The sequence below is a fragment of the Heterocephalus glaber genome, unplaced genomic scaffold (assembly GCF_053883595.1).
Source record: "Heterocephalus glaber isolate CG9 unplaced genomic scaffold, H.glaber_assembly_v1.0 deba00001472, whole genome shotgun sequence".
Classification (NCBI taxonomy): Eukaryota; Metazoa; Chordata; class Mammalia; order Rodentia; family Bathyergidae; genus Heterocephalus; species Heterocephalus glaber.
The window spans coordinates 84,897,338-84,923,156 of NW_028258315.1; the positions used below are offsets into that span (position 1 = coordinate 84,897,338).

Genomic DNA, 25,819 nt, shown 5'->3' on the forward strand with positions numbered 1-25,819 from the left:
GAAATTATAGGGTAAAGTAAGCATTATCGTTTTGTCAACCAAACATGAGCAGCAAAAAGACTGACTCTCCAAAAACAGAGTTTATTAAAAAATAACAAGGATTGCAACCTGAGATATTCATGCTATGGCAGACCATAGGAGCATAGAAGGGATTGTAACAAGGGGAAACTTTTAAAGGTGAAAAAGAGAAGTCCATTTAGACTGTTTTGAAACAAAGACCTTGGCTACAGGACTTACTTAGCAAAGGCAGTGGTGCTGGTTCTTCGGTAGTACTGGCTGTTGATGAGAGAAGGTCTTCATAGAAGTGGCTTAACTGGAAAGTTTTTTTGGGAAAGCTCTTAGTGGAAGTTCTGTTATAGGTAAACATGCAAGAGGGTCCTTCTCTGGGCCCTTTCAGCTGCAGTTTGTTACAGTGTGACATGACTCCATTTTAATACTGACAGCTTCCACAGTCTCTGTTTTATAAATGGAAAGATAAAGTGTCAGGATAAGTAATCAGCTTGCCTAAATTCACACATTTAATAACAGAGTATTGTTGCTCTGGTCCCTCCAAATAAAATTCTGTCTCTCTCAGGCTGTTCTATATACTGGGTTATACTAGCCTTCTAAGCTACTTTAAACTGTCACAAAATATTAATGATACCAAGTGACTCTACTGCTGACATTTGTATCTGTTATGTTTCTTGATTTGCTAAACAGTGTTCTTTCAAAACAAAACCTTGTATTTATAGAGTACCTCTTGTGAAGCTAGATTTCTTAATTTCAAATCCTACTCCAACAGAAATCACTGTATGTGCTTTGAGCAAATGACTTCATCTCTCCAACTATCAAATGTCACCTGTGTGAAATATGAATAATAATTGTACCTTTATAAGATTGTCATAGAAATTAAATGAGATAATATAAACTTCTTAGCCTAAGTTACCTGCCTCCAGAAGCCTTCAGTAATTCATTGTCATCTTAGTGGAAATGGTAGTAAAGCTGCTTACTGTAGCATCTCCGCCCTGCTGTACACCGATTTTCTTCAAAGCAGGGACTTTGTTTTGTTCATCTCTACATCTTCTCTTACCTCAGAGCTTCTCATGAAGTAGGTACTCAGCAAATAATTACTAGATTGAATGAAACAGACAGTTTTTTAAATCAGAAAGTTGTTTTCCAAAAGAGTAAACTGTCAGTGGAATAGATTAGAAGACGCAGAAACAATTCCAGACATACTCAGCCACCTCATCTTTGACAAAGGAGCCAACCACCCTCATTGGAGGAAAGATAGCCTATTTAATAAATGGTGTTGGGAAAACTGGATTTCAACCTGCCAAAGATTAAAACTAGACCCATACCTATCACCATGCACTAAACTAAGATCAAAGTGGATTAAAAATCTAAATATTAAGACAGAAGCACTAAACTTGCTGGAAGATAAGTTAGGTAGAATTCTTGAAGACATTGGCATAGGAAAAGACTTTATGAACAAAACCTCAGTAGCACGGGAAGTAGCGCAAAGAATCATCAACTAGGATCTCATCTTATTAAAAAGCTTCTTCACTGCAAGAGAAACCACCAACAGAGCTAAGAGACAGCCTACAATGTGGAAAAAAAATTTTAGCAGCTGTACCTCAGACAAAGGTCTACTATCTAGAATATATAAAGAACTAAAAAAAAATCAGACCCCCCCCCCAAATTCAAAAAGACCCAATTCAGAAATGGGCATCTGAAATGAAGAGACATTTTTCAGACAAAGAAGTAAAAGCAGCAAACAGATATATGAAAAAATGCTCAACATCACTGGTCATTCGAGAGATGCAGATGAAAACAACACTGAGATTCCACCTCACCCCAGAAAGAATGGCTGCTATCAAGAAATCAACAAATAACAAATGCTGGCAGAGGTGTGGGGAGAAAGGAACCCTTCTCCATTGTTGGTGGGAGTGCAGGCTGGTGCAACCACTGTGGAAATCAGTATGGAGATACCTCAAAGAACTAGGACTAGAGGTCCCATTTGACCCAGCTATTCCCCTGCTAGGTATCTGCCCCAAAGAATTGAAAGAATCATACCACAGCAATATATGTGGACCCATGTTTATTGCGGCACAGTTTGTAATACTGAAAGCTTGGAAACAGCCCAAGTGCCCATCAATTGGAAACTGGATAAAGAAGATGTGGGTTTTTTTATAAAATAGAGTACTACTCAGCCATAAAGAACGAGAAACTAGAGACATTTATAGCTAAATGGATGCATATTGAGGCCATACTCTTAAGTGAAATAAATAGGACACACATGTGTAAATACCAAATAGTTTCTCTAGTGTGGGAAACTGAAAATTCAAATAAGGATTAAAATGATTAAAATGAATAATTGATAATTTGAGATAGGAAAAGATCCAGAGGTGTAGGTTGATGGGAGGGGAAGAGGAAAGGAAAAATTATGAGACAACAAAAAAAATGGAAAAAAAATGTTTTTTGGAAACAAAATCTATGTAAATAGGGAAGGGTGGAGGGTGTGAAGGGTGCACAGGTAATGGGGAAAAAAATAACCAAGATACAGCATGTACAGGTACAAGTACCCAATGATAAATGTTAATGTATTGTACACCTAAAATGTACCAATAAAAGAATAAAATTTTTTTTTTTAAAAAAGAGTAAACTGAAGCTCACAAAGGTTGTGCAAACAGGTTTTGAGCAGCTGCTATAAATCAGTCACTTATATCATTTAGGCAACTTTATGAAAAGCTCAAATGGGGTTCTGGGATTCAAACACATTTCTTATACCACCGAGGCCAGAACTCTATCCACAAAATTCTTCCACTCCTCTTAAAAAACATTTAACAATTCTTCCCTGGCCAGGTATTAATATATATTGTCACTATAGTATTTTGGAAAATGACTTCTTGAGTTATATGACGAATTAGTTGTATTTACTTGTTAGCTCTCAAAGAAAACTGTACAAGAAAACAGCATACCATTCTATCCTAGTTTTTGGATGTCTAGAGAAAAAAAGAACAACAGGTAACAGTGTGAATGTGGAAAAATGAACAAATAAATGTCTGAACAGATATAGAAAGGGTAAAATAAGTGAGTGCTTTACAAATGAAAGCAGATGTATGAAATTAGAAGCTGTCAGATCAGCAACAGAAATGAAAATGATAAAGTGGTTCTTTACATAGATTATAATTATTCATTTTGCCCAGTCCTGTCTCTCTTCTCCATATTGCTCAAGGGAACAAGGGGCGAAAAATGTAAGAGTCAAGGGTATTTTATGATTACAAATAATTATTTATATTTTGATTTGCATTGTTTTTTATCAGTTTTTTTTCCTGTGGAACATTTTTCAAGTAACTAATGAAAAAGATTCAGTTATTACTACAGGAAGTTGTAACTGAAAGTTCCTTCATAATCAGTGCTGTGAGACATTTGGGATGTCTCACAAAACAGGTAGCACTAATGGGCCCAACTGTGACAGCAGTGGCAGGTAGATTGCCAAAAAATAAAGTAGTTTACATAGACCTGCCTAAAAAGATGTGCTTAATAATTGCATTCATAATTGGGTTGATTTGAAAAAATTTAAATGACAGTCTGTGGAACACAGACCTATCTATAAAGAGTTTGATTTTTCTCCAAGACATTCTTTATAGATATTCTCTTTAAAAATTCTTTATTATCTTTTAAAAGATAGATAATTGGAAGAAATTATGTTTTCTTTAATTTTGCATCAATATCCATGTAAGTTAATAAGCATAGATTGTTAAGCACAACCAAGGTAAATATTATTTTATGAGAATAAACTGATTCTTTCCCATTCATAAGGATTTTGTTAATAATTTTTAAGCAGAAAAACTGAAGACATTTAAACATAGCCATATAAATGGCAATAAATATGCTTGCTTCTGATATTTTATTTATATCACAAAAAATACATACATAATTTTATCTGAAGCTCTTCCTTCCAACATCCCCTGAGAATAAGTACTAGTGTTATTAGATTGTAGTTAACTGTGCAGTATGCCGCTTCAAAAGCCATTTGTAAGGATTCCTCCTCCTTATTTTATCAAAGAGGTTGCATTTTTAGTTTATTTTCTTTGACTGAAAGTTATTTTTGTATTTTCAGTAGTGCAAAATATCTTAAGCAGTATTGTATCTGAATTATTTTTCCCCTCTCATTTAGTGATCTCTAGTAACTACCAGACCTGTCTTGGCCTTCTGATGCATTACCCAGTCATCGGGGATATACACTCACTGATTCTTAAGGCTCTGTTCCTTAGAGACCCAAAGGTAAGCTTTTCCAATAAGATATGCACAATATTAAGCTGGGTAAGAATTCCTGATATGGAATTTGCCTAATGTCATATGAGTTGCCTAATGACAGAATTTGTCTAAGTTGTAGACCCAAAATCAGAAACCTCATTAGCCAGTGACTCATCAAGCAAATTAAGTGGACATTGCCATGAGAAACTGGAACACACATCTCTTGTCCCTTGGAAAGGTTGTTCTGCCCTCCTGTCTTCTTCATAACTCAAGGAAAGAGTTGAGCAACTACCTCCTCTTATAGCCAAACTTTATCATTACTGTACTTCTCACTGGGAATAACTTTTATTCAGATAGAGCCTTGGAAGCCATATGAAGATCAAAAAAGTAGATCCATACAAAACACCAAGTCTATAAGAGTTTATGATACAATGAAACATTGAATTCTTTCATATTATGAATATGTATTTCCTATTTTTCAGATTGAATAACCTAATAAAATTTAAACAGACTTTTAACATTGATTTTTCTATTTGAATGTAACAAAATTCATCAAAAATTTCTTTACACTTCAGAGAAAAAGTATACTCTTTTACAACTAATGTTATATTTCTTGAAAATAAGAACATTTAATGATCAAAAAAAATACGTGAATCCTTGATACTTTTGAGCCAAACAAAAATATTGGATGAAGTATAAGAGAGAACACTTCAAATACGAATATCATAGTGCCAGGCATTGGATGGTAATCCCAGCCTTTGGCTCTTTGGCAACCCTCCCAGCATTCATGTTGGCAGTTGTCAAACTGTGAGTCAGTCGGTCTGTCTGTGGGTTCCATTGCCAAAGCTGTCGGATCAACTTCAGCCTCCAAGTGTAATACAAATTTTGATTCTGAAGGATTTCTGCCCTTTCCTTAGTTGCTGACTTCTTCCCTTGAGTATATCCTCTACTTATTCTTTGACTGAGTTAAAGAATACTTATGCCTGTATCTGTTTTCTTTTTTCTTTTTTTTTCCTGGTACCAGGGATCGAACTCAGGACTTTGTGCTTGCTAGGCAGTCATAGTGCCAATGAGCTACATCCCCGACCCCTGTATCTGTTTTCGTAAAAATACAAACTTCTACATCATTTCTGTAACAAAATTCATTCAGCAGAAGTATAATCTTATTTGTCTGATGTATAAGAAAGCATTTTTTTCTGGTAAAAGAAGTATGACTGTGAAAATAGGAAGTTCCATGCTTATATTCTTATGTACTTATGTATATGTAAATTGTGGGAATATTTTTTTACCAAAAAATTAAAGATGATATATAAGAGGAATAAAGATGATGTTGCTGGTCAGTGAGGTATGAGTTTTGATCTGCAAACTCAAGGCAAATTCTACCAGCTCAGTATTAGGAATTTTTAGTATATAGAGTGTAAAAAAATGCCAGATAGCAATGTAAATTCCTTACTTGTGTGATTTGTTTGGTTTAATGGAGGAAGAAATTAAATATGTTATCGAAACCTATTGATCTGGTTAATTTTTTCCTAGCTAAATATGTTGACCTTCCTATGAATCACTCATTTAGTTTCATAGTTCTTCATACTAAGTCCATCAGTATTTATTAGTGGAATCTCATTGCTCTTTCATGTTAGTGTGGTTTTCATAGAGTACTTTGTATCTCAATATCATCCTTGATATAAGAGTATAATAAGGCAAATTCCACTAGCATTAAAGATACATTTTTTTAAGGCTTAAGAGAAAAAAGTGGTAGCATTATTATCTAAAAAAGATAATTCCCCACCTTTACATTCATTGTCTTACCATGTAAAAACATGATCAAGATAATGGTCTGAAATATGAACCTTAAGATAAATCGGAGACTTGAGAAATTGAGCATGGTGATGGAGTCATGTTCACAAGGCTCATGAGAACAAGTTCAGGAAATGATATCAGTAGGAAAGGTTAAGAAAGTTGTGTAGCCTTAGGAGTTTTCAGATGGCTAGCCCAGCAAAGTGGGAGTTACACTGTATGTAATGGCTGACTGATTGATATTTCATAAATTTCAAGTAATAACTAATGTTATTTATCATTGGTTTTAATGTAGATTTGTGGCTTACCTTGCCTGGTGGATTCATTCTGTTGAGTTCGTGGAATTGTAGTCTTTGTTATCTCTCTTTAGAATATCCTTCAGAACATTTTCAAGTGCTGGTTTGGTGGTTGTGAATTTCTTAAGATGTTCTTCTCACGAAAATATCTTATTTCTCCATCAATTTTGGTTTTTTATTTTTTGGTACCGGGGATCGAACTTGGGTCCTTGCACTTGCGCAGCAGGCAGCAAAACCACTGAGCTAAATCCCCAGCCCTCTCCATCAATTTTGAAAGATAGTTTTGCAAGGTATATCACCCTGGATTGGAGATTGTTTTCTTTTGGACCTGAAATACTTCGCTGTAAGCTCTCCTTGACTCAAGGATTTGTGTTGAGAAGTCTACTATGATTCTAATGGGCTTTCTTTAATAGGTGATTTGTTTGTTTTGTCTAACTTTTTAATATTCTGTTCTTATGTTGAATTTCTGGAATTTTGACTGTTACATGTCTTTGTGTAGATTTTATTTTTTGATCATGGCTAATTGCAGTTCAATATGCTTCACTTATCTGTATGTCAAATTCTTTTTCCATGCTTGAGAAGTTGTGTGCCATTACTTCTGTGAACAGGTTTTTATGTCATTTGCTCTATCTCCTGCTTTTTCATTGACTCCAATCAAACTTATATTATTCTTCTTCGCATCATGTAGCAGCTGTTGGATTGATTTTTCATTGTCCCTTGCTGTTTTTAAGACATCTTTCTTTTCATCGTCACTAATTACAAACCTGTCTTCTAGATCTGATATTCTATCCTCACATTGGTTCATTCTGCTGCATATACTTTCAATAGAATTCTTAATCTCCTGGATATCTGATTGAATCTGTTTCATGGATTCCATTTCTTTCCTATGATGGGCATTCATGGTTTCCATCATTTTCTTGAACTCCTCTATTTTATTATCTGTATCTTTTCTAGATTCACTAACCATGTCCTTCACTATGGCCTTCTTCTCTTTTTTTTTTTTTTTTTTTTGGTACCAGGAATTGAACTCAGGACCTTGCACTTGCAAGGCAGAAGTGGCACCACTGGCCCCTCATCTCTTTATTTATCTGAGAAATTATTTCTAATTTGATTTTTTTTCTAGAGCCTCATTTGTCTGCTGTGTTACTTCTACTGTTACCATTTCAGAGAGTTTGGGTTTGGTGGCTTTTGAATCATTCCACCTTTTTACCCCTGGGTTTGCCCTGGGTGAGCTGGCAGTCTGGGGGTTGCATCTTGCTTCCATGTCTTCTCATTTTCTATTTCTTTCTTTCTTTTTTTTTTTTAGTTTAACTTCTGTGTTGATGCTTGTAAATTACTTATGGTAGGTAGCTTTATTACTCATTACTGAGAACTCCTTAGGAAATGACTACCCCTCAGAGATGTCTTTCAGGGGTAGCTGGTTTTTGGATTTTGAGTCTATTGTGAGATCCTACCTGTTCAGTTTATTAGGGCTCAGAAGTTGCTGCTTATTTGGCCTAGACTCTGGCTCTTTGATACTGGCCAATAATATTTTTTATAACTCCCAGGCAGTCTCAGTCTTGGCATACAAGGAAGAACAACTGATTAGAACAACTATGTCACTTTGGGTAAAGTAGTACAATCAGTAATAACAATAGCATCAAGAACAGCCTAGAAAATGACAAACTGTGCTACCTATTAATTTGGCACCTTTAACCATATGAACAAGACTTGTAGTTATGCAATAAAATTTAAAACAAATTAGAAAGTTTTATACAGTAAGTATCCCCTCAGTGGAGTGATTTTACCCTCGGGGGAGAAAATTTAAAAGGGGTAAGAGGAAAAAATAAAGATAGAGAAAAACAAAGAGATTAAAAACAAGGCTGAAGGACAAAGGAACATTACACAAACTTTGGGAAACTGGTGAAAAAGACAAGAGAAGGGAAGAAGGAAAGAATAGAGCAAAACAACATCAAAAACTAGAAACAATGTTCACACTCATATAAAAACAAGAACGAACAATCAAGAAAAGAATTTCTACTTGAAGGTATATTTGTGCTGTCACAGTAGATCAAGTGGGCAGACAGAGCCCAGATTTGTGTTCGTTGACCCTGCAAACCTGCAGTAGAATTAAGACGAGTTGGTAGATAATCCCAGCAAGCCTGTGCTATCAAGTCCATTGAATTTCATGCTAATCCTGGTTTCTGGCTGTGAGGCTGGGACCCACCTTGTTCAGCACACAACTCTCTGGGTGCCACTTGGAGGCTTGAATTCGGCTCCCTGACTCTAGGTGTTTAGCATGGCTGTTTCTCACCTTGACACTAGGAGCAGATAGATGGAACCAACCCACTGCTGCTCTGAGTCCCAGGTTCAGCTGGCCCCTTTTGAAAATGGCGACCAGCCAGTCACCCTCTCCTGGGGACATCTCAACTGGAATCACTCACTAACCACTGCAGCCCACAACACCCATTGCTCCATTCCACTGGTGCATTTCTCCCTGGAGGCCTCTGAAGTCACTTCTAGTCACCATTTCTCATTAGGTTCAAGCCACCTCTCTCATGCTGTGGGCTGGGATTCCAGGATAAAGCACCATTTGCTACCTTCCTCTTCCTCATCGAGATCCCTCTTCTTGTTCTCCCCTATAGGCTCCAGTTCTTGCTTCAGATCCTTTCTGGATCCTGTGGACCCCTTCTCTCTTTCTTCTCTTCCCCATATTGTTGTATTCTAGCATTTGAACTCCAGATCTTGAAGAGGTTGTTTTGGTGCTGCTCACCACTCAGCTATCTTCCCAAAAGACTGACTTCTAATAAAGTAACAAGATCCAATTCAGTGCTACAAAAGACTGATTTAAAAAACAAGTCTACCTGTATTATAGAAACTCAAAAGTATTCAGAGTTTTCAGTGTAATTAATGTCAATTTTAGTCATAAAGGAGGCCTTTTATGTGGAGGAGGGGAGAGTCCATACTAGTACTCCAACTCATGTCTTCCAAAATCCAGACTTCAGAATGCTTTAAATGTGTTCTACTTAATAACAACGAAACACTTAAAATATTTGAATCATCCCTGATTCAACCAAAACGTAGTAAGTACTGCATACACAAATCTCAAGGAAGTGAACTTGTAGAAAGATGGGATTTGAGGCATGAAGACACACTTTTCCATATCCTAGCTTTGTGTGACAGTCATGCTGAGTGCTACAGAACCAATAAAAGAGAAGTAAACAAGGAACTCTAAGCCTTAGTAAGTTTATTGTCTGCCTTCAGAGAAGTGCTTTATCCTACCATTGACCCTAAATTGCAGTGGAGATTGTTCTGTTGCGAACATACTCTTACAAGTAAAGCTTGAAGCATTAAGCTCTATTTGTCTTATAACAGAGGTAAGCTTTACTGTGGAAAGAGTTCTTTTTTGAATAGACTGAATAATGGCCCTATAAATGATTAATAATAGGATCATACCTCTTCATAGTTTTGCAAGCACTTTGACTTAATTTGGTCCTTACAACAACTCAAAGAGGTAAGCAGAGCAGATTATCTGTCCTCACTCATTTTCAGTAGAGAGGGGTTGTGATTATGTGATTTCCTCAAGGCCAAAAGCTTATAAGCGTCAAAGCTAACTAGAGTGACTCCCTGACCCTTGTGTCTACTCTTTCCCTCCTCAGATACCTGGCATTAATTAATCTACCTTTTCCATGAAACCATTTCTAGGTGCAGTTAAAACATTTCTTCCACTTGGAGTTCATAAAGCACCCTGAGTTTTATCTATATGCATTTTATTTTATCAGTTATTTCTCTCCTTAGGACTGGATTCTGGTCATTTTTTAGCATTTAGCATTGTGTCCTACTTGTGCTTGGTATTAAGAAAATACTGGTAGAACTGAATTTGGCTTCAAATACTATGCCTTTTCTCACTATGCCATACTAACTAACCTAAGTGGACCTCACTCGCTGAGCATATTTCTGGAACCTGTACCCACATTCCTCAAAACCCATAGCCAGCGTTGTATTTTTTGGCTACCATTTTCATCAGGATAGTGAATTAGCTCTATAATTTGAACATAAAGAGCATCTAGTTCTTTAATTTGCTTTGTGTCAGAATTAGCTGAAAACCTATTACTGCTTTCAAATACTGTGAACTTGAAAAGACATAGCAAAGAATCTGGTTATCTAGTTAATATCCTTAATTTGGGCTATGAGAGTTTCAGAACTGTTAAGAGCCTATCAATGATAGTGAATCAGTGAATTCAGAGTTATTAATGATAACAAACAGCCAGCTGTAGCACATGTGCCATAGAGTCAACACCACTGGTCTAGACAGTCTAATTCTTGGTGAGGCTTAGAGATCTACTGAAGGTCACACAGCTTGTCATTGCCTGAACCAGCAAATACGTCCTTTCAACAGGATAGCTATAGTAGCTTCATTAGTTTCAAAATAGTAGTATCCTGCTTATATATTTCTCATATAAAATCTTCTATTTGTAATAGACATTTATTTGCACTTATAATCAATGAAATTGCCTTATACAGTGGACCTTTGCGTTATGACTGGCCTGACATATAGGCAACTTGAGTTATGACTGGAATTTTAGTTTTAACTTATGAACAAAGTCTTGAGTTATGACCTGAATGCTGGCCACTTGTGACTCCAGGTGGTTTCAGATACAGATTTAACCCTTAAAGACTCCTGGAAGGAACATTACAGCATCCTTTCCTGTGTGGGGTTAATTGAGAAATCCTGGGCCGGTGTTTCTCAAAGGACATTGAGATTTGCCTGTATACAGGAAAGAGACTTTGAAGACTGTGTAGAGGAGCCTGAACTTTCAGTTGACCAACTTGGGTTACAACCAGCCCTCTCAAATGAATTGAGTTCATAACTCAAGGGTCCACTGTATGTCTACTGGATGGATGGATGGATGGGGAGGGGGGGGACTATTTTCAAACAAGAACTGTTTGAAATTTTTGAATGTATGCTTTATAACATGACTGCATATAAAGTATCTATTTGTAAAATTCTGTAACCTGCACACTGTAAATACAGATTCTGTACTTAGCTCTTCAGACCAAACTCTAATTCTTTTTTCTTTTTCTTTTTTTTTTTTTTTTTTTTTGGTACTAGGGATTGAACTCGGGTCTTTGTGCTTGTGCAGCAGGCGGCAAAACCACTGAGCTAAATCCCCGGCCCCCAAACTCTAATTCTTATTTTCCCTTCTTTATCATATTAGAACTACTGAGCAGATTTCCAAAAACAATCCACTAAATGAAGTTAGAGGGATAGAAAGAGGACAATCTGAAATATATGAAGTGATTAAAAAACATTGTTCTAGCTAGTTGTTGAAATTCAAAAAAATTTTAAAACCCAATTAGAAACAAAAGTCATAGAAAATGTGAACATATTGTGTTCCTTAAATAACCAGATGTTCTCTCCTTCCTGAAGGCAGTAAGGGCTAGGAATAAAGGTTTAAAACTATTGTTTTAAGTTAACTGTGAATCTTGCAAATCTGTTTTTACCCTTTAGCAAGTGAAATTCTAATACAGAGACATAAGCAAAGAAATTTTCATTTTTTGGTGCTCTCTGATTTGTATTGTGTTGAAGTATCAACCTTATCACTAAGACTTATTACAAATGAAATACAGTACATGGATTACTGTTTCAGATTGTGTAGTAAAAATTTGACAGGTACTGTTTATTTTGAAGACTAGAATATTTGGAAAAAAACATTTGGGTAAGTTTTCAAACCACTCTGTTAACAATGACTGTTACTGTTTATGGAAGAGAATTGCTAGAAATAAGATAGTTTCGGGCCAGGGATTTAGCTCAGTGGTTTCACCTCCTGCTGCACAAGCTCAATGACCTGAGTTCTATCCCCGGTACCAAAAAAAAAAAAAAAAAGATGGTTTCATAGTCATTCTTGTATATAGAAACAATATAAAATATACAATATTCCTATGCTTGACCAATTTTGATTGGCTTTTGTTTAAATTTTGCTTTTTAAATTATAAAAATTCTAATATCAAGTTTCAGATTTTATGCAGGTAATTAAAATTTTACTCATTTAATTTAAAAATAAAATCTATTGTATATGCAACATTTTTTTCATTGTCTTTGGTAAATATCATGTATCACAGTTGAAAAGTAGTTAATAGATTCCAGTCTACCACCAGTCAGGTGACAGTGTTAAGAAATTTTCCTTTTCAGGAATTCCATTGTAATCTTACCTTCTGAGCAGTAAAGAATCTAAAAACCACCAATACCATTTGAGGAGTATGTATTATATCCACTTACTTTTCATGATGTTTTTGTCAGAATTTCTATTCAGATTTTCTAGCATGTTTCTAATCCCAGTTTTGTCATGACTTCATGTTACAGATAGATTGCTTATGTTACTCCTGTATTCCTGGAGCATTTTTTTGAAAATAATGATTCCTGGAGAATCATTTTTGTACTTATTTCATTAATGACATAAGAAAATATTTTTTCTTTGTTTCTGAGTTGTATGACTAATATGTCATTCTTCTTTATCACTAGGTTACCAACAATTGGGTGTTTATTATAGTTCATATTTAGGTATTAATGACTAATCAGGTATGTTTTCACATCCAATCAAAAATACAGACTTATCAACATAGATTAGCATTTTTAAAACTTGTTTTATTTCTGAATAAATGGTGGTTATAAAACAACAATCTTCAAGGAATGATTTAAAATCATTATTAATCCAGTATTTGAAATTTGCTATTTATTGCTTTTAAACATTTTGTAATGTAGAACCATGCATTTCTCAAAACCTATTAAAGGTTACTTAGGTGCCTTAAATAATTTTGAATTAATTTCATAGTTTTTTTAATTTATTAATTTAAGCTGTTTGTATTGTATTTCATTTATATACCAGCCACTGTTTAGATGGTGCCAATATAATTGTGAGCCAAAAAATAATAATAATAAGATGTGGCCCTTATTATAATAAGCAAATAATCAGGAAATCACTTGATGTTATAAAAGAATTGAAATTATCATTAAAATGATCAGTAGGATAGAACTGGGCTAAGCAAAGATTTAATCAAAGGGGCTTCTTGGAGGAAGCGACATTCCACCTGGGCTTTAAAAAAATTTCATTAAGAGGGCCAGAGATTTAGTGGCACTGCACCTACCTCGCCTCTCAAGTGCAAGGTCCAGAGTTTGATCCCTGGTCCAAAAAAAAAAAAGAATTTCCTTAAGTGATATAATTCTAGCCTGAGAAAACAGAGAAAGCACAACACTTGGGGACTGCTGAATCAAATGGCCAGGCTGGGCATGGCACCTCTATCCAGAGTGACCCCTAAGGAACGTAACGGATAGCTGTATGTCCATTCCCCACCAACACTACTGCCCAGTCTTCATGTATTGTAGTAGACACCTCTGCCTAGTATGAGCAAGCTATAGTGGCACAAGCTTCTTGCCCCTTTGTAATTTGGCTATGTATTATTGTCTCAGTCCAACCGAAGCTTTACATGACTCAAAGGGGCATGTCAGATAGCAGAGTTGAGCTAGTATTGCTCCTTGCTAATGGTTACTACTGAGACTTAAGTCCTAGTCTATGAAGTAGCAGGGCATGGCTGAGTTCACTTCAGCCAAGGTCAACTTGACTACAACTAAATTCTTCCACTCTGAATTAACCATTTGTTCTCTTCAGTAAAGATATGCTAACACCCTCATTCTACAGTCCTGTTTATGATAACCTCTATAGAAGGTGTCCTGAGTTCTGCCCAGCTCCCCTCCTTCCCATACTTGTAATGAATAAACACTGGATGTCCTTGGTGTCTTTTGTCTTTGTTGCCCAGAGCAGCTTAGATCAGCCCAAGATCCAACTTCTCTCAAGTCTGTCTCTGTCGATCTCTGTGTTCATTCTCTCCTTCCTGTCTCACAGACAAATCATACTGTCTTGAGGAGACCGAGACCCTCAGGCAAGGCTTTCGGGTAAAGTCTCATATAACTGGTGCCCAACATGGGGTGCCAATTATAGGGAACATTATTGGTGACCCCTGCATGGGACCCCTGAAGAGACCAGCGGTGGGTCTCAGTCTCCTATGAGGCAATACAATGCAAGCTAACAGGAACAAAGAAAGAGACAATATTATGTATTTGTAGAAGGTCCATATGTGTAGGGAGTTTTTTATAGTATTTTATTTGGTATTAATTTGTAAATTTTTCCAACTTGTGTTATTTTTCAACATAAATAAATGGTTTGTGTATCAGTGAAAAATCAATGTAAAAAGAATCCCGTTCCCATGTGGTTTCTTGGGGGAAAGTACATCTCACTGTGTTGCCTAGGCTAGTCTTGAATTTGTGAGCTCAAGTGATCCTCCTGCTTCAGCCTCTGAGTAACTGAGACTACAGGCATATACCACCACATCCGTCTTTCTAGTGATTTTTATTAGTGGCCATAAGAAGTCAGTAATGGTAGCTGTCATGCCTGAACAAAGCAAATAGGCTGCTTTCAGCAAGCAAGAGCAGCTTCTCAGAAAATAGGAAAAATGGACACAAAATGAAGTATACAATCCCCCTGGTGCCAAGAAGTCCAGTGATTGTCTACATACCTGAGTAGACCGTCCTTGGTCATCCAAGTCATAAACATTCCTTAGATTATAACCTCTTCTCCAAAATCTATATAAGCTAATAATAGTAATTTTTCTTGCCTGCTAGCAGCTAGAATCTCTCCCTGATTTTAGTCTCTGTTCACTGGAATAAACTTTTCTTTTTAATAACAAAAGGGCCTATTTAAATCCGTGGGTTCATGTACGCTGTCTATAACAGTAACAATATTTGCTAAAAATGAGCATGTCTTTGTTCAGGTCTTTATTCACTCTCAGAAAGTTTATTGATTTTTATTCTGGGCAATGGAAGAGATCTATGAAACTTAATGGAAATAATTGCTCTGTATGTTTAAAGGATATGGTTTTTTTACTAAGAAACAACCTGACTCATTACTTTGGCAATTGTTTTTCTTCAGATAACTACAATAAAAAAGAGCTTAAGATACATGGGTTAATTCTGTTCTGATTAACAGTAAGCAAAATCTGCAAACCAATCCTTTGCCTTTTATTTGATGTCTCACAAGTAAGGAATATGTAGAAGTTGAGGGAGAAATAGACTACTAAAACTTTTTAAGCTGGCTGTCCTAAGCATGCATGTTCATAAAGTTACTATAAAGCCCCAATGTTAAAAGTATTGAAATGCATCATAATGAAATGACTGACTGAGATCAAGGAATGAAATGGCTTCTGTGCTTTACCACTAACTTGCTGTTTTGCCCTCATGGAAATAATTTAGCTTTTTGCCACCTTAAAATCAGGTCATGAACTGTTTTTTAAAATGTTGATATCTAGCTAGCAAGGTTTTAGTTAGCTATGTATAGTCTCTAAAAGCCACTTCTAGCTCTTAAGTGCTGTAGCAACCTAGCTAATCACTTATTTTCAAAAAAAAGACATTACTTTGTTTCTTTGTCATTATGATATTTAAATGTTTAAAATTACAAATCAGAAATTATGACAAAAAGATTATAAATATAAAACTGACAAAACAGAAAAAAGCATAATTCTTTTTATTATAAGTAGTTGTAGCCACACAAATATTCTATTTCCCTGTAATTATATAAGTGTATTATTATGGCTCATTTAAAACATTGAATATATTGATTTTATAGGAAGAAAAGCTAGCACATTCAAACAGCAAACTGTTTTAACATAATCAGTTGACTTTGTTCTGTTTATTTTAGATGATGCTTTGTTTTGGATCTTGAATATACCCCAGAGCTCCATGTGTTAGAGCCTTTGTCCTCAGTATAACACTACTGGGAGATGGTGGAAACTTTAAGAGGTGGCACTTAAGTGGGAGAGGCCATTGGGTCATTGAAGGCATGTCCTCAAATGACCTCAAATGAGTAGATCCCCAGTCTCTATTATCTTTTTTTGTTTCCAGATCATGAAGATAGTGGTTTTGCTTTACCGTATGTTCCCACCCTGATATACCACCCACAGGCCCAAAGCAATAGACCAGCTGACATGTCTTGAAACCTGAAGCTGTGAACCAGAATAAACCTTTCTCCCTGATGTATGAGCTTGGTCCACATGCTGATAGTGACGTTTGTCTAAGTGTCTTAATATAGTTTAGAAAAGTTCTTTATTGTGTTTTCTTCCTGGTTTTAAAGAGAAACTTTATAGTTTCATTTTTCCATAGTCCCTCTCCAAAGTGCTGTCTTTATTCATTTAGCTAAAATCTACTAAGCTCCTACCAGGTACAATAGCATTTGTAAACCCTTAGAAGTCTTGGATGAAACATGTAAAGAAAGATGAGTAGCATTTGTGGCAAGTAAAAGGAATATCCACTTGGGTGATTTCTTATTCCTTCAGTTTTTAGACACTCATCCAGGCTTCTCAGTGAGGTCTACCCTAATCCTGCAGATCTCCCTGCCCCCATTTTCATAGCGGATAGCTTGAATGATTTTTTTTGTTATTTTTGAATTATCTAACTTCCCCTGAAAATACATCAGATCCATAGACAGTGCTTCCATCTCCATAGTAGATAACCTACTGATTTTTTTGTTACTCTTGAATTGTCTGTCTTTCCCCGAAACTGCATCAAATCCAGAAAAACAGTGCTTTTTTGTGTGTTTTATTTTCTGTGTATCAAGCATTTATAAAATGAACAAATGAATGAACAGTAACCAATTAACTAGTTGCCACAGCCAAGCCTTCAAGTTCTCTGCCAGGGGAGAAATTAAGATGTCCATTGCAATTCAGGTTAGCCACACAAACTAAAAGCCAAACACCTAAAACTCAAAGCCATGACTCTTTAAGCCAGTGATCTCCAGAGTGGGGTATGTACGTACACAGTGACTATACAAAGATAATTCAAAGGAGTATAGGGAAAAAATAATGAAATTTCTTATTTTTTCCCAAAAAAATCAGTGAAACACATTAGTAGGTTTTATTCTTTAATGTAGAGACTAACAGCTGGTGTCTCAAGATGCCCTTTGTGTGGGCCATTTATGTATCATCTACCATAATCCCCCAAATATAAGACCAATTCTTATATTAATTTTTGTTCCAAGAGATGCAATAGGGCTTATTTTCATGGAAGTGTCTTATTTTTTGTTTGTTTGTTTGTTTGGATGGTTGGTTGGTTTTGGTACCAGGGATCAAACTCAGGACCTTGTGCTTGCCAGGCAGGCAGTAGAACCACTGAGCTAAATCCCCAGCCCAGAAGTGTCTTATTTTTTCATGTACAACAAGCTACATTTATTTGTGTACCACAATCTACATTATTCACGTACAAAAATTTACATTTATTCAAATTCAGTCATGTCATCTTCTGGAACATCATCATAACTCTCGAAACTCCAAATTCCAGACTGAATTTTTTATGACCCCATTTTCTGTAGAGCCATTGGCCCCAATTTCTTATGTCCAGCAATAGAGCTGTCCTTAAATGAGCACTTCTGCATGTAGCCTACATGTAATGCATTGACAACACAGCTGTCAGTGATTTTAGCCCATGAAGTTTTCACCCAAGTCGTGATCTCTTGCAGGTGAGGCTTCACAAAGTTTCCATTGAATCAAATCTTAATTGAGGACTTAAGACACAGGAGTGGCAACAAAAATAATGACAGTTAAGAATGATGGTCTACATAAAATGACAAAAAATCACAGACACCAAAATTCAGAAAAGATATCTTTATTTCACATTAGTGCATTAAGTATGTCTGTTACAACACACAACATATTGAATTATGAAAAATTAATATTAGACCCAACCACATCTGTCCATTATCAAGTGCACACATTATTCATGTGTTGTGTCTATGCTCTGATTAATCATTTAGCAGTAGGTCTCAAGCTCATTTGTTTATATGGGCATTTGCCTCTTCTCTAAATGTGCCCACTTGGGTATTTACAAATATTGGTGTATTAGTTACTTTTCTTATTGGTGAGACAAAATAACTGGTACCCTAAGTTAAAGGAGGAAAGGCTTAGCTCATAGTTTGTAGATGTTTCAGTCCATAGTTGGCTGGCTTCAAGGCAGGGTAGCTTCAAAGAGAACAGTTCATGGTGGGCAGAACGTAGCAAAAGCAACAAGGGACCTTACCAGTGTCTTTCTGCCCCTTTTATCTTATCCAGACTACTTAGGCCTTGTCTTCCTTGCGGATTTCTAGTACATACTTTTCTGGTTACTCTCATTCTCATTACATCCTCCTGTCCTGAAAGAACAAGGGAGTGTTAATATGAGCTCTTTGGTCTTGTGCGAGGAACATAAAACAATTCATTTCAACTTGATTACCCCTCCAACTACAAAAGTTTACTTCTGACTGCTTGTTTATTCATGGTTGGAATTCCAAATTTGAAAATTGTTATATTATTACAGAAATTAGTTTTTCAAGTCCAGTATTTTAAGTTCTCAAAGATTAACACTCGGTTAGATTGATGAGGAAAACATACAATAATAATGATATTATTATCATCATTATATAATGGAACTGACTTTTGAGGGGGTTTTTTAACCGTGTGGATGCAGTGGTTCCTTACTGTATGGAGAACAATAAGACAAAAGTAATAAAATAAAAAATGAGAGGAAACCAGTCAAGAGCTAGTTTAAGGGGTTAACTGTGATAGTGTGAACTAGAGGAGGGTGAAGGGAAAGGAGTGGAGGGGGAAGAGTGTGGTGGGTAGAGGGAGGTAGAGGAGGGGAGGGGAAGGAAGAGGGGAGTAAGAGAAAGGAAGGGAGAGGAGGGAAGGGAAGAGGAGAGGAATACAGAGGACAGGAGAGGGAGATTAAGAATATATGAGAATTAAACAGCTTAAAGAAGATAGTCACCTTGGACAACTTTTCTTCTTGAAATTAAAATATGTGTTTTTACTACAATGATCATTCTTGTTACAGTGTATTAAAACTGATCAAAAGCTATTGACAAGTGAAATTCTGTGTTTCCATAGTAGATGTTTAGTTTTCACAAAAGTGACAATCCAGTGTAATTTAGGTGTGCCTCAGAGTCACACAGTTCTTTAGGTTCTGCCAAAAAAGGGAGCAGGTTTAGTGAGCAACCAGTGGCTTTCCTCCTTTATCTCTTGGCTCATTGAGAGGGCTCTAAGGGAAAAGTTAAAATCAAAGACAAAGATTTTGACCCCTAATGTCATGACCTCAGAAATCTGATTTTGTCAGCACTCTTTCCAAGTCATCACTCAGGGACAGACTCAAAACTGATTTTACAAGACTACTGTGCAAACCCTATATGTCTCTTTCTTAATTTTCAGAGAGCCATGGAATAGTCACAGTACTGACATACTCATGCCCCCGTGACCACTCCATTTACATTTTGATAGCAGACTACTATGGTCTGAATGTAATCTCCTCTCAACATTCATATTTTGAAATTCTAACTCCCAAGATAATGATGTTAGGAGGTGAAGTATTTGGGAAATTATTAGTTCATGAGGACTCTGACCTCATAATTAGGATTAGTGTGAACTCTTCAAACAGCTAGCCTGCCTTCTTCATCATGGGAAGATACAACAAGAAGACACCATCTATGAACCAAGAAATGGACCCTTACCAGACATCAGATCTGTAAGTGCCTTAACTTTCAACTTTGTAGCTTTTAGAATTGTGAGAAATAAATTTCTACTCTTCATAAACCACCAAGTTTATGGAATTTTGTTTGGCACTCCAGACTAAGTCACGAACCTACATTGGAGGCCACATCATCAGATCACTTACAGTGAAAGGGAAAAAAATTATTTAACTACATCTGAGCAGCATACTGTAGACCCATGTGAAAAACTCAGTCAGAATCACCGATCTCCTTGGAATACCCAGTATCAGGTAGAAGCAGATGGGCAGGCATATTTGGTGAAACCAGGCAATGAGAGCCTAACATACCTACTTTACAGTACAGTTTAATCCTTTGCAAGGTTCTTGTTGACATGTTCTTTTAGGTATACAGAGTCCGCCAAAAAATGTATACACATTTCAGGAAAAGAAAAATAGTATGATATTTCTTCAACAGATGGTATTACCCTCATATGAGGGACCCTAGAGGATGTCATATATTCCAGAAAACCCACTACACTGCTGGCTCTTAGAGAAGAAATTGAAAATGCACGTGCAGCAATCTCAATGACCAAGGTTACCCAAGCAGCAGTTGGCCATACTAATAATGTCTGGAAGTTCATGGCCACCACTTTGAGCATCTCTTATAATTTTACAGGCCAAAGGTAACTTTTATTAATCTCATGATGTCACAATAAATTTATTATTAAAATATTTTACATGTTTTTCTTTTCCTGAAGTGTTTATACATTTTTTGGTGGACTCTTATATTCAATATTAAGGCATAAGGCAACTCTTGTTAACCTAGAAATCTCCTGATTTCTTGAAGAATGCTTGCACATTGTGTTAATTTTATAGTTTGACTCTTCCTACAGTTCTTGGGTGCACACATCAGATTTACTCCCAGTCTTTAATAAAATTAATTTCTCAAGAGATAAATTGGAAATAATTATCTTCTCACTCACCTTTTTAGAGATATGAACACTAACATCTGTTTAATGCATGGTTGCTTCAATAAATCAAGAGTTCAGTTTTCAGGTTTTTTCTCTGCATCTTGCATTCGGAGTTTTGTTTTGTTTTGTTTTGTTTTTTCTTGACAGTTCTTCAGGTTTATCTTTTGTAGTGTTTACTGACAAGGTGTTGAGGAGCTATGAACTGATGAGGTTTAAATCTGTATTTCACAAAATGGTCAGCATAGGCCTATCCATTATACTGTTAGATATTGGAGCTGTTAGTGATTTGATTCTTTCTAGCCTTTTATTGAGGTTCCCATTGCAGTACAAGTAACTTATTCATCACTTCTCTATTTTTTTCTATAACAACAGCAATAAAAATAATATCTCAAATGTATTCCACTTAAAAGTGGGCATTCTGTGGTGCATCCATGGTTCTTTGGGGAATAGCACCAAATGGAAAAATTTGAAGAATGCAGAAAAATGACAGGAATGGCTGGAGATATTTTCATACACTCCAGAAAGGGGTAGAATCTTTACTCTATCTTTCCAGCTACTATTTGGAGAACCCCAGCCAGATTCTAATTGAGTGTAATACAGGTTCTAATTGAGTGTACCTTATGAGAGGACCCACTGACAAGAATGCTAGCTACTAATCAGAGAGCAACTACTTAATTGATAACATCTTATTTGAACTCTCTTATTGAATTACGTATGAGTTCTAGAAATGAACTACATAGGAAACAGTATTTGAAATGGCATTAATAAAAACTAAAATTTTAATATATACTCAAGACATAGTCACTTAAAAGGAATGGGCCTTTGATTAAAGAGGGGAGGAGAGTTTCATTATCAAAAAGGTAATACAGTTTGGTCCCCTAAAGGGTTTCATAGAAATATTTAATGTCGGGGCCGGGGATTTAGCTCAGTGGTTTTGCCGCCTGCTGCACAAGCACAAGGACCCGAGTTCGATCCCCAGTACCAAAAAAAAAAAGAAATATTTAATGTGTGTTTGTACATATGTGTGTTTTTATTGAAATTAGCATAATTTTTATGAGCTATTCTTTTCATATGAGAAATAGTGAAATATAAATTTTTTTTTTTACTATTCTCACTTCCTTCTTTCCTTTTTTAAAAATACATTTATGAGTGTCTTGAAAGTAGAAAATGTAGAAAGCAACTTCAAGGAAAACCTAAGTATATAAATAGGGACTTGTGACCCAATTCAAAAATGGGCATCTGAAATGAACAGAAATTTCTCAGACAAAGAAGTAAAAGCAGCAAATAAATATATGAAAAAATGTTCAACATCACTGGTCATTCGAGAGATGCAGATGAAAACAACACTGAGATTCCACCTCACCCTAGAAAGAATACTGCTATCAAGAAATCAACCAATAACAAATGCTGGTGGGGGTGTGGGAAGAAAGGAACCCTTCTCCATTGTTGATGGGAGTGAAGACTGGTGCAACCACTGTGGAAGTCAGTATGGAGATATCTCAGAGAACTAGGACTAGAGGCCCCATTTGACCCAGCTATTCCCCTGCTGAGTATCTTCCCAAAAGAATTAGAAGAATCATACCACAGTGATATATGTGAACCCATGTTCATAGCGGCACAGTTTGTAATAGCTAAAGCTTGGAAGCAGCCCAAATGCCCATCAACTGGAAACTAGATAAAGAAAATATGTTTTTTATATAAAACGGAGTACTTCTCAGTCTTAAAGAACGAAAAACTAGAGTCATTTATAGCTAAATGGATGCATATTGAGGCCATACTCTTAAGTGAAATAAATAGGACACGTGTAAATACTGAATAGTTTCACTAGTGTGAGAAACTGATAGTGTAAACAAGGGTTAAAATGATTAAAATGAATAATTAATTGATAATTTGAAATAGGAAAAAAGGTCCAAAGACGAAGGAGTAAAGGGAGGGGAAGGGGAAAGGAAAAGAGGGAAAGGAAAAACTATGAGAAAAGAAAAAAAAATGGAAATGAAATCTATGTAAATAGGTAAGGGCGGAGGGGGTGAAGGGCGCACAGGTAATGGGGAAAAAAATAAGAACCAAGATATATCGTGTACAGGTACAAGCACCCAATGATAAATGTAAATGAATTGCATACCTAAAATGTACCAATAAAAATAAATAGGGACTTGTGAATAATTGACTGTGGACAGGGAACAACTGTTTCCATTTCCCAGGTATCCAAGTATTGATTGAATTGGTAGAAAAATATCTGCAAGTTTGCAGATGATGGCTAGGTGTTTACCAAAGTTGGTTAAGGAGTTGATTTAAGGAGGTTATGAGATACCCAGGTAGATGTGTCCAAAGGTCAACTGGAAATGTCTGTCCAGAGCTCAAAGGAGGGATCTGGACCAAAGAGTCAGACTTAGGAGTCTTAGATTATGCATATTAATTATAGTTCAGGAGATATAAAATGGTCTCCAAGAATGGTATTTTGGGGAAATGAGAAGAGAATCATAAGAAATACAGAAAGAGATGCTGTTTTCAGTAAGAAAGAGTACATGGAGAAGACTCAGAATGTGAGAAAACCAGGAAAAGCTGGCATAATTGCATAAGCATATATCCATGCATATTTCTATTCCTAGGATATAGAAATGACTAGTGACAAATGTAGTAAGATCAACTGAGATTAAAAGTAAATTTTGTTGAAAGTTGCTGACATATTTAGGGTACAGGAGAAAATAAAAGAAGAAATAAGAGTCTTCTCTTAGTCTGAAAAAGTGACATAATAAAGACAAGTAAAAGATTGTATGGAGTTGAGAAGTTAAGAAGGGAGAAGTGAAGATAGTGTGGATTCTCAGGGAAAAATAAATCAGCAACAACCATTCTGAACCCAATTCTTTACCTATAAAATAGTAAGTTTGTTATTAAAATTCTGTAACTGTGAAATCATATTTATAAAGGGACCATATGCCATGGCACCAACTAGGTACAAGAAGTAATAGTTGATGTTAATGTACTTTCTGTAAGAGAATGAAACAAGATTAAATTGGCTTGACCTCTTGTGTAGCATATTTTTATTTCTTTTAAGTTTAGTACTTAATTGATGCTTCACAAATGAGCAGATTCTTCCTTAAACCTCTTAATTTTCAAACTTTCCAGTTATATAGAACAACTTCTAAATGATTAAATAATATAGTATATTATGTGTTAATTTTTTCAAATTACATGTTGCTTTTATGTACTTTTATATACAGGTAAGCTCTGTAGGTTCTAGATATCATTAATCATTAAATAGTACAGTCCAGAAAAAGATGTCACATAATAGCTGATGGAACCTCTTGAGAAAGACAACAGCAATAAGTTCATCCTTGCCTCACTAACTTCACCTCTTCTCTCCATGAACCTCCCTGCAAATAGAAATATAATTAATGCCCATTCCTTCAGATCACCATTCCATCTAGGAAGTCTTGCTTATTTCCTTTATGAAATGAAATCTTCCTACTGTATCTTTTTTATAATGTCATATACCTTCTTCCTAAGCATTCATCACAGACAGAACATTGCTCTGTGTAATTTGATTGTCTCATCCTCTAATTTAATGATCAAACTACTTAAGGGTAAGATCCTGATTGTTTTATCACCAGTGTTTCCCTGTAGCACAATCCCTGAAATAGAAAGTATTTGGATAAAAGGATTCATTGATAAAGAGCAACAGAAGGATGTTTCTTTCCATCTATATTCTCTTGCCTCTGTTTGGTTTGCTCTATCTGCTTCTAGCCAGCTGAAAATTTTGCAATCTTCCTTTCGCTCCAGCTTTAATGGCACTTCTTGGTTTCAAAATTACACCCACCTTCACAGTTTCCTTGTAATAACTTCTGTGAAGATCCAAAAAAAACCCCATACCACAAAAACGAAACAAAGTCAGCAACTCACTGCCTTCAAGGAGTTCACCTCAATTAAACAACAGTGAGCTCTATTACCTGTGTTGTACTCTGTAACAGTGTCATCCCACATCTATTCAGGCTACTCCTTAGTGAGATGACCTAGCAAGCAAGAATAGTCAAATGTCATGGCCAACCTGTGTACACTCTGCTTTCTAATTTCCCCTGTTGCAATAGTCTGCTTCTGTGACTATTCAATGGACTTCTCTGTTAGCTATACTGTGATCATGATAATACAACTAGATCAAGTGAGTTAAGATTCTGCTCATCCAGAAAATCTTTGAGAGCCATGTGAGATCACAGTTTATACCAGTTAGCCTTTTCAGAGCTTCTTTCTGAGATAAGAATGGCAACATCTTATAAATCTTTGAACTTAGCATGTCTTCTATGGAGGAAAGACTTGAGAGGGCATTTAAGAAATGTCTCCTCTCTGAATCTGCTTTTAGTTATGCATACCTGCAGGAACTTATCCTCACCCTTCTTCTCTGCAGGTATTTCTTTAAAAGCCAGACTTTGGCAAGCTTTTTGGTTTATCTAGCTCATAGACAAAGTCATTGACTACATGCCATGTGCCAGACACTTCACTAGAATAGAAAGTCTACAGTGATCCATATGTGGGCTCTGCATTCAGTGAATTTACACTTTCTGTGTAAGATAGACATGTGTACAACTAACCATAATACAAGGCAGTATGAAACACACAAGCAATTAATTGAAGATTAGGGTGCTGTGAGAATGGCCAGAAGGGAATAACATGGAAATTCATAGCAGGCTTTATGTAAAAGGTGGTATCTGAACTAAGAGTGAGAGGATTCTCAGTAGGCAGAGAATTGTGACTCGACCATTGTAACCCAAGGGAACAGTTCACCTAAACTCTAGACATATGGGGTATGGCCATAAATAGTTGTGGGTGAAATGCAGGGTACTTTGGGAGTGGTGTGGTAATTTTAGTGTCAGATAGATCATGGAGGATCTTGAATGCCATGCTAAGAAATTGGAGCTGCATCTGATTGGTGATTGGAGCTTGGCTGATAACTGAGGCAGAAAGTAAAGGAACAAAAAATCAGGCCTAAA

General features: G+C 36.0%; 1 protein-coding gene across 14 annotated transcripts in view; it reads left to right on the forward strand.

The window, feature by feature from the left end:
• Window positions 1-25,819, forward strand: part of Tbc1d5 (TBC1 domain family member 5) — a 630,984-nt gene that overhangs the window by 511,423 nt on the left and 93,742 nt on the right. For all 14 annotated transcript variants that reach the window (XM_087181487.1, XM_087181491.1, XM_087181488.1 and 11 more), the window contains one exon: window positions 4,160-4,266. In XM_087181487.1, the coding sequence (XP_087037613.1) occupies window positions 4,160-4,266 (107 nt within the window). The remainder of the gene's footprint in view (window positions 1-4,159; window positions 4,267-25,819) is intronic.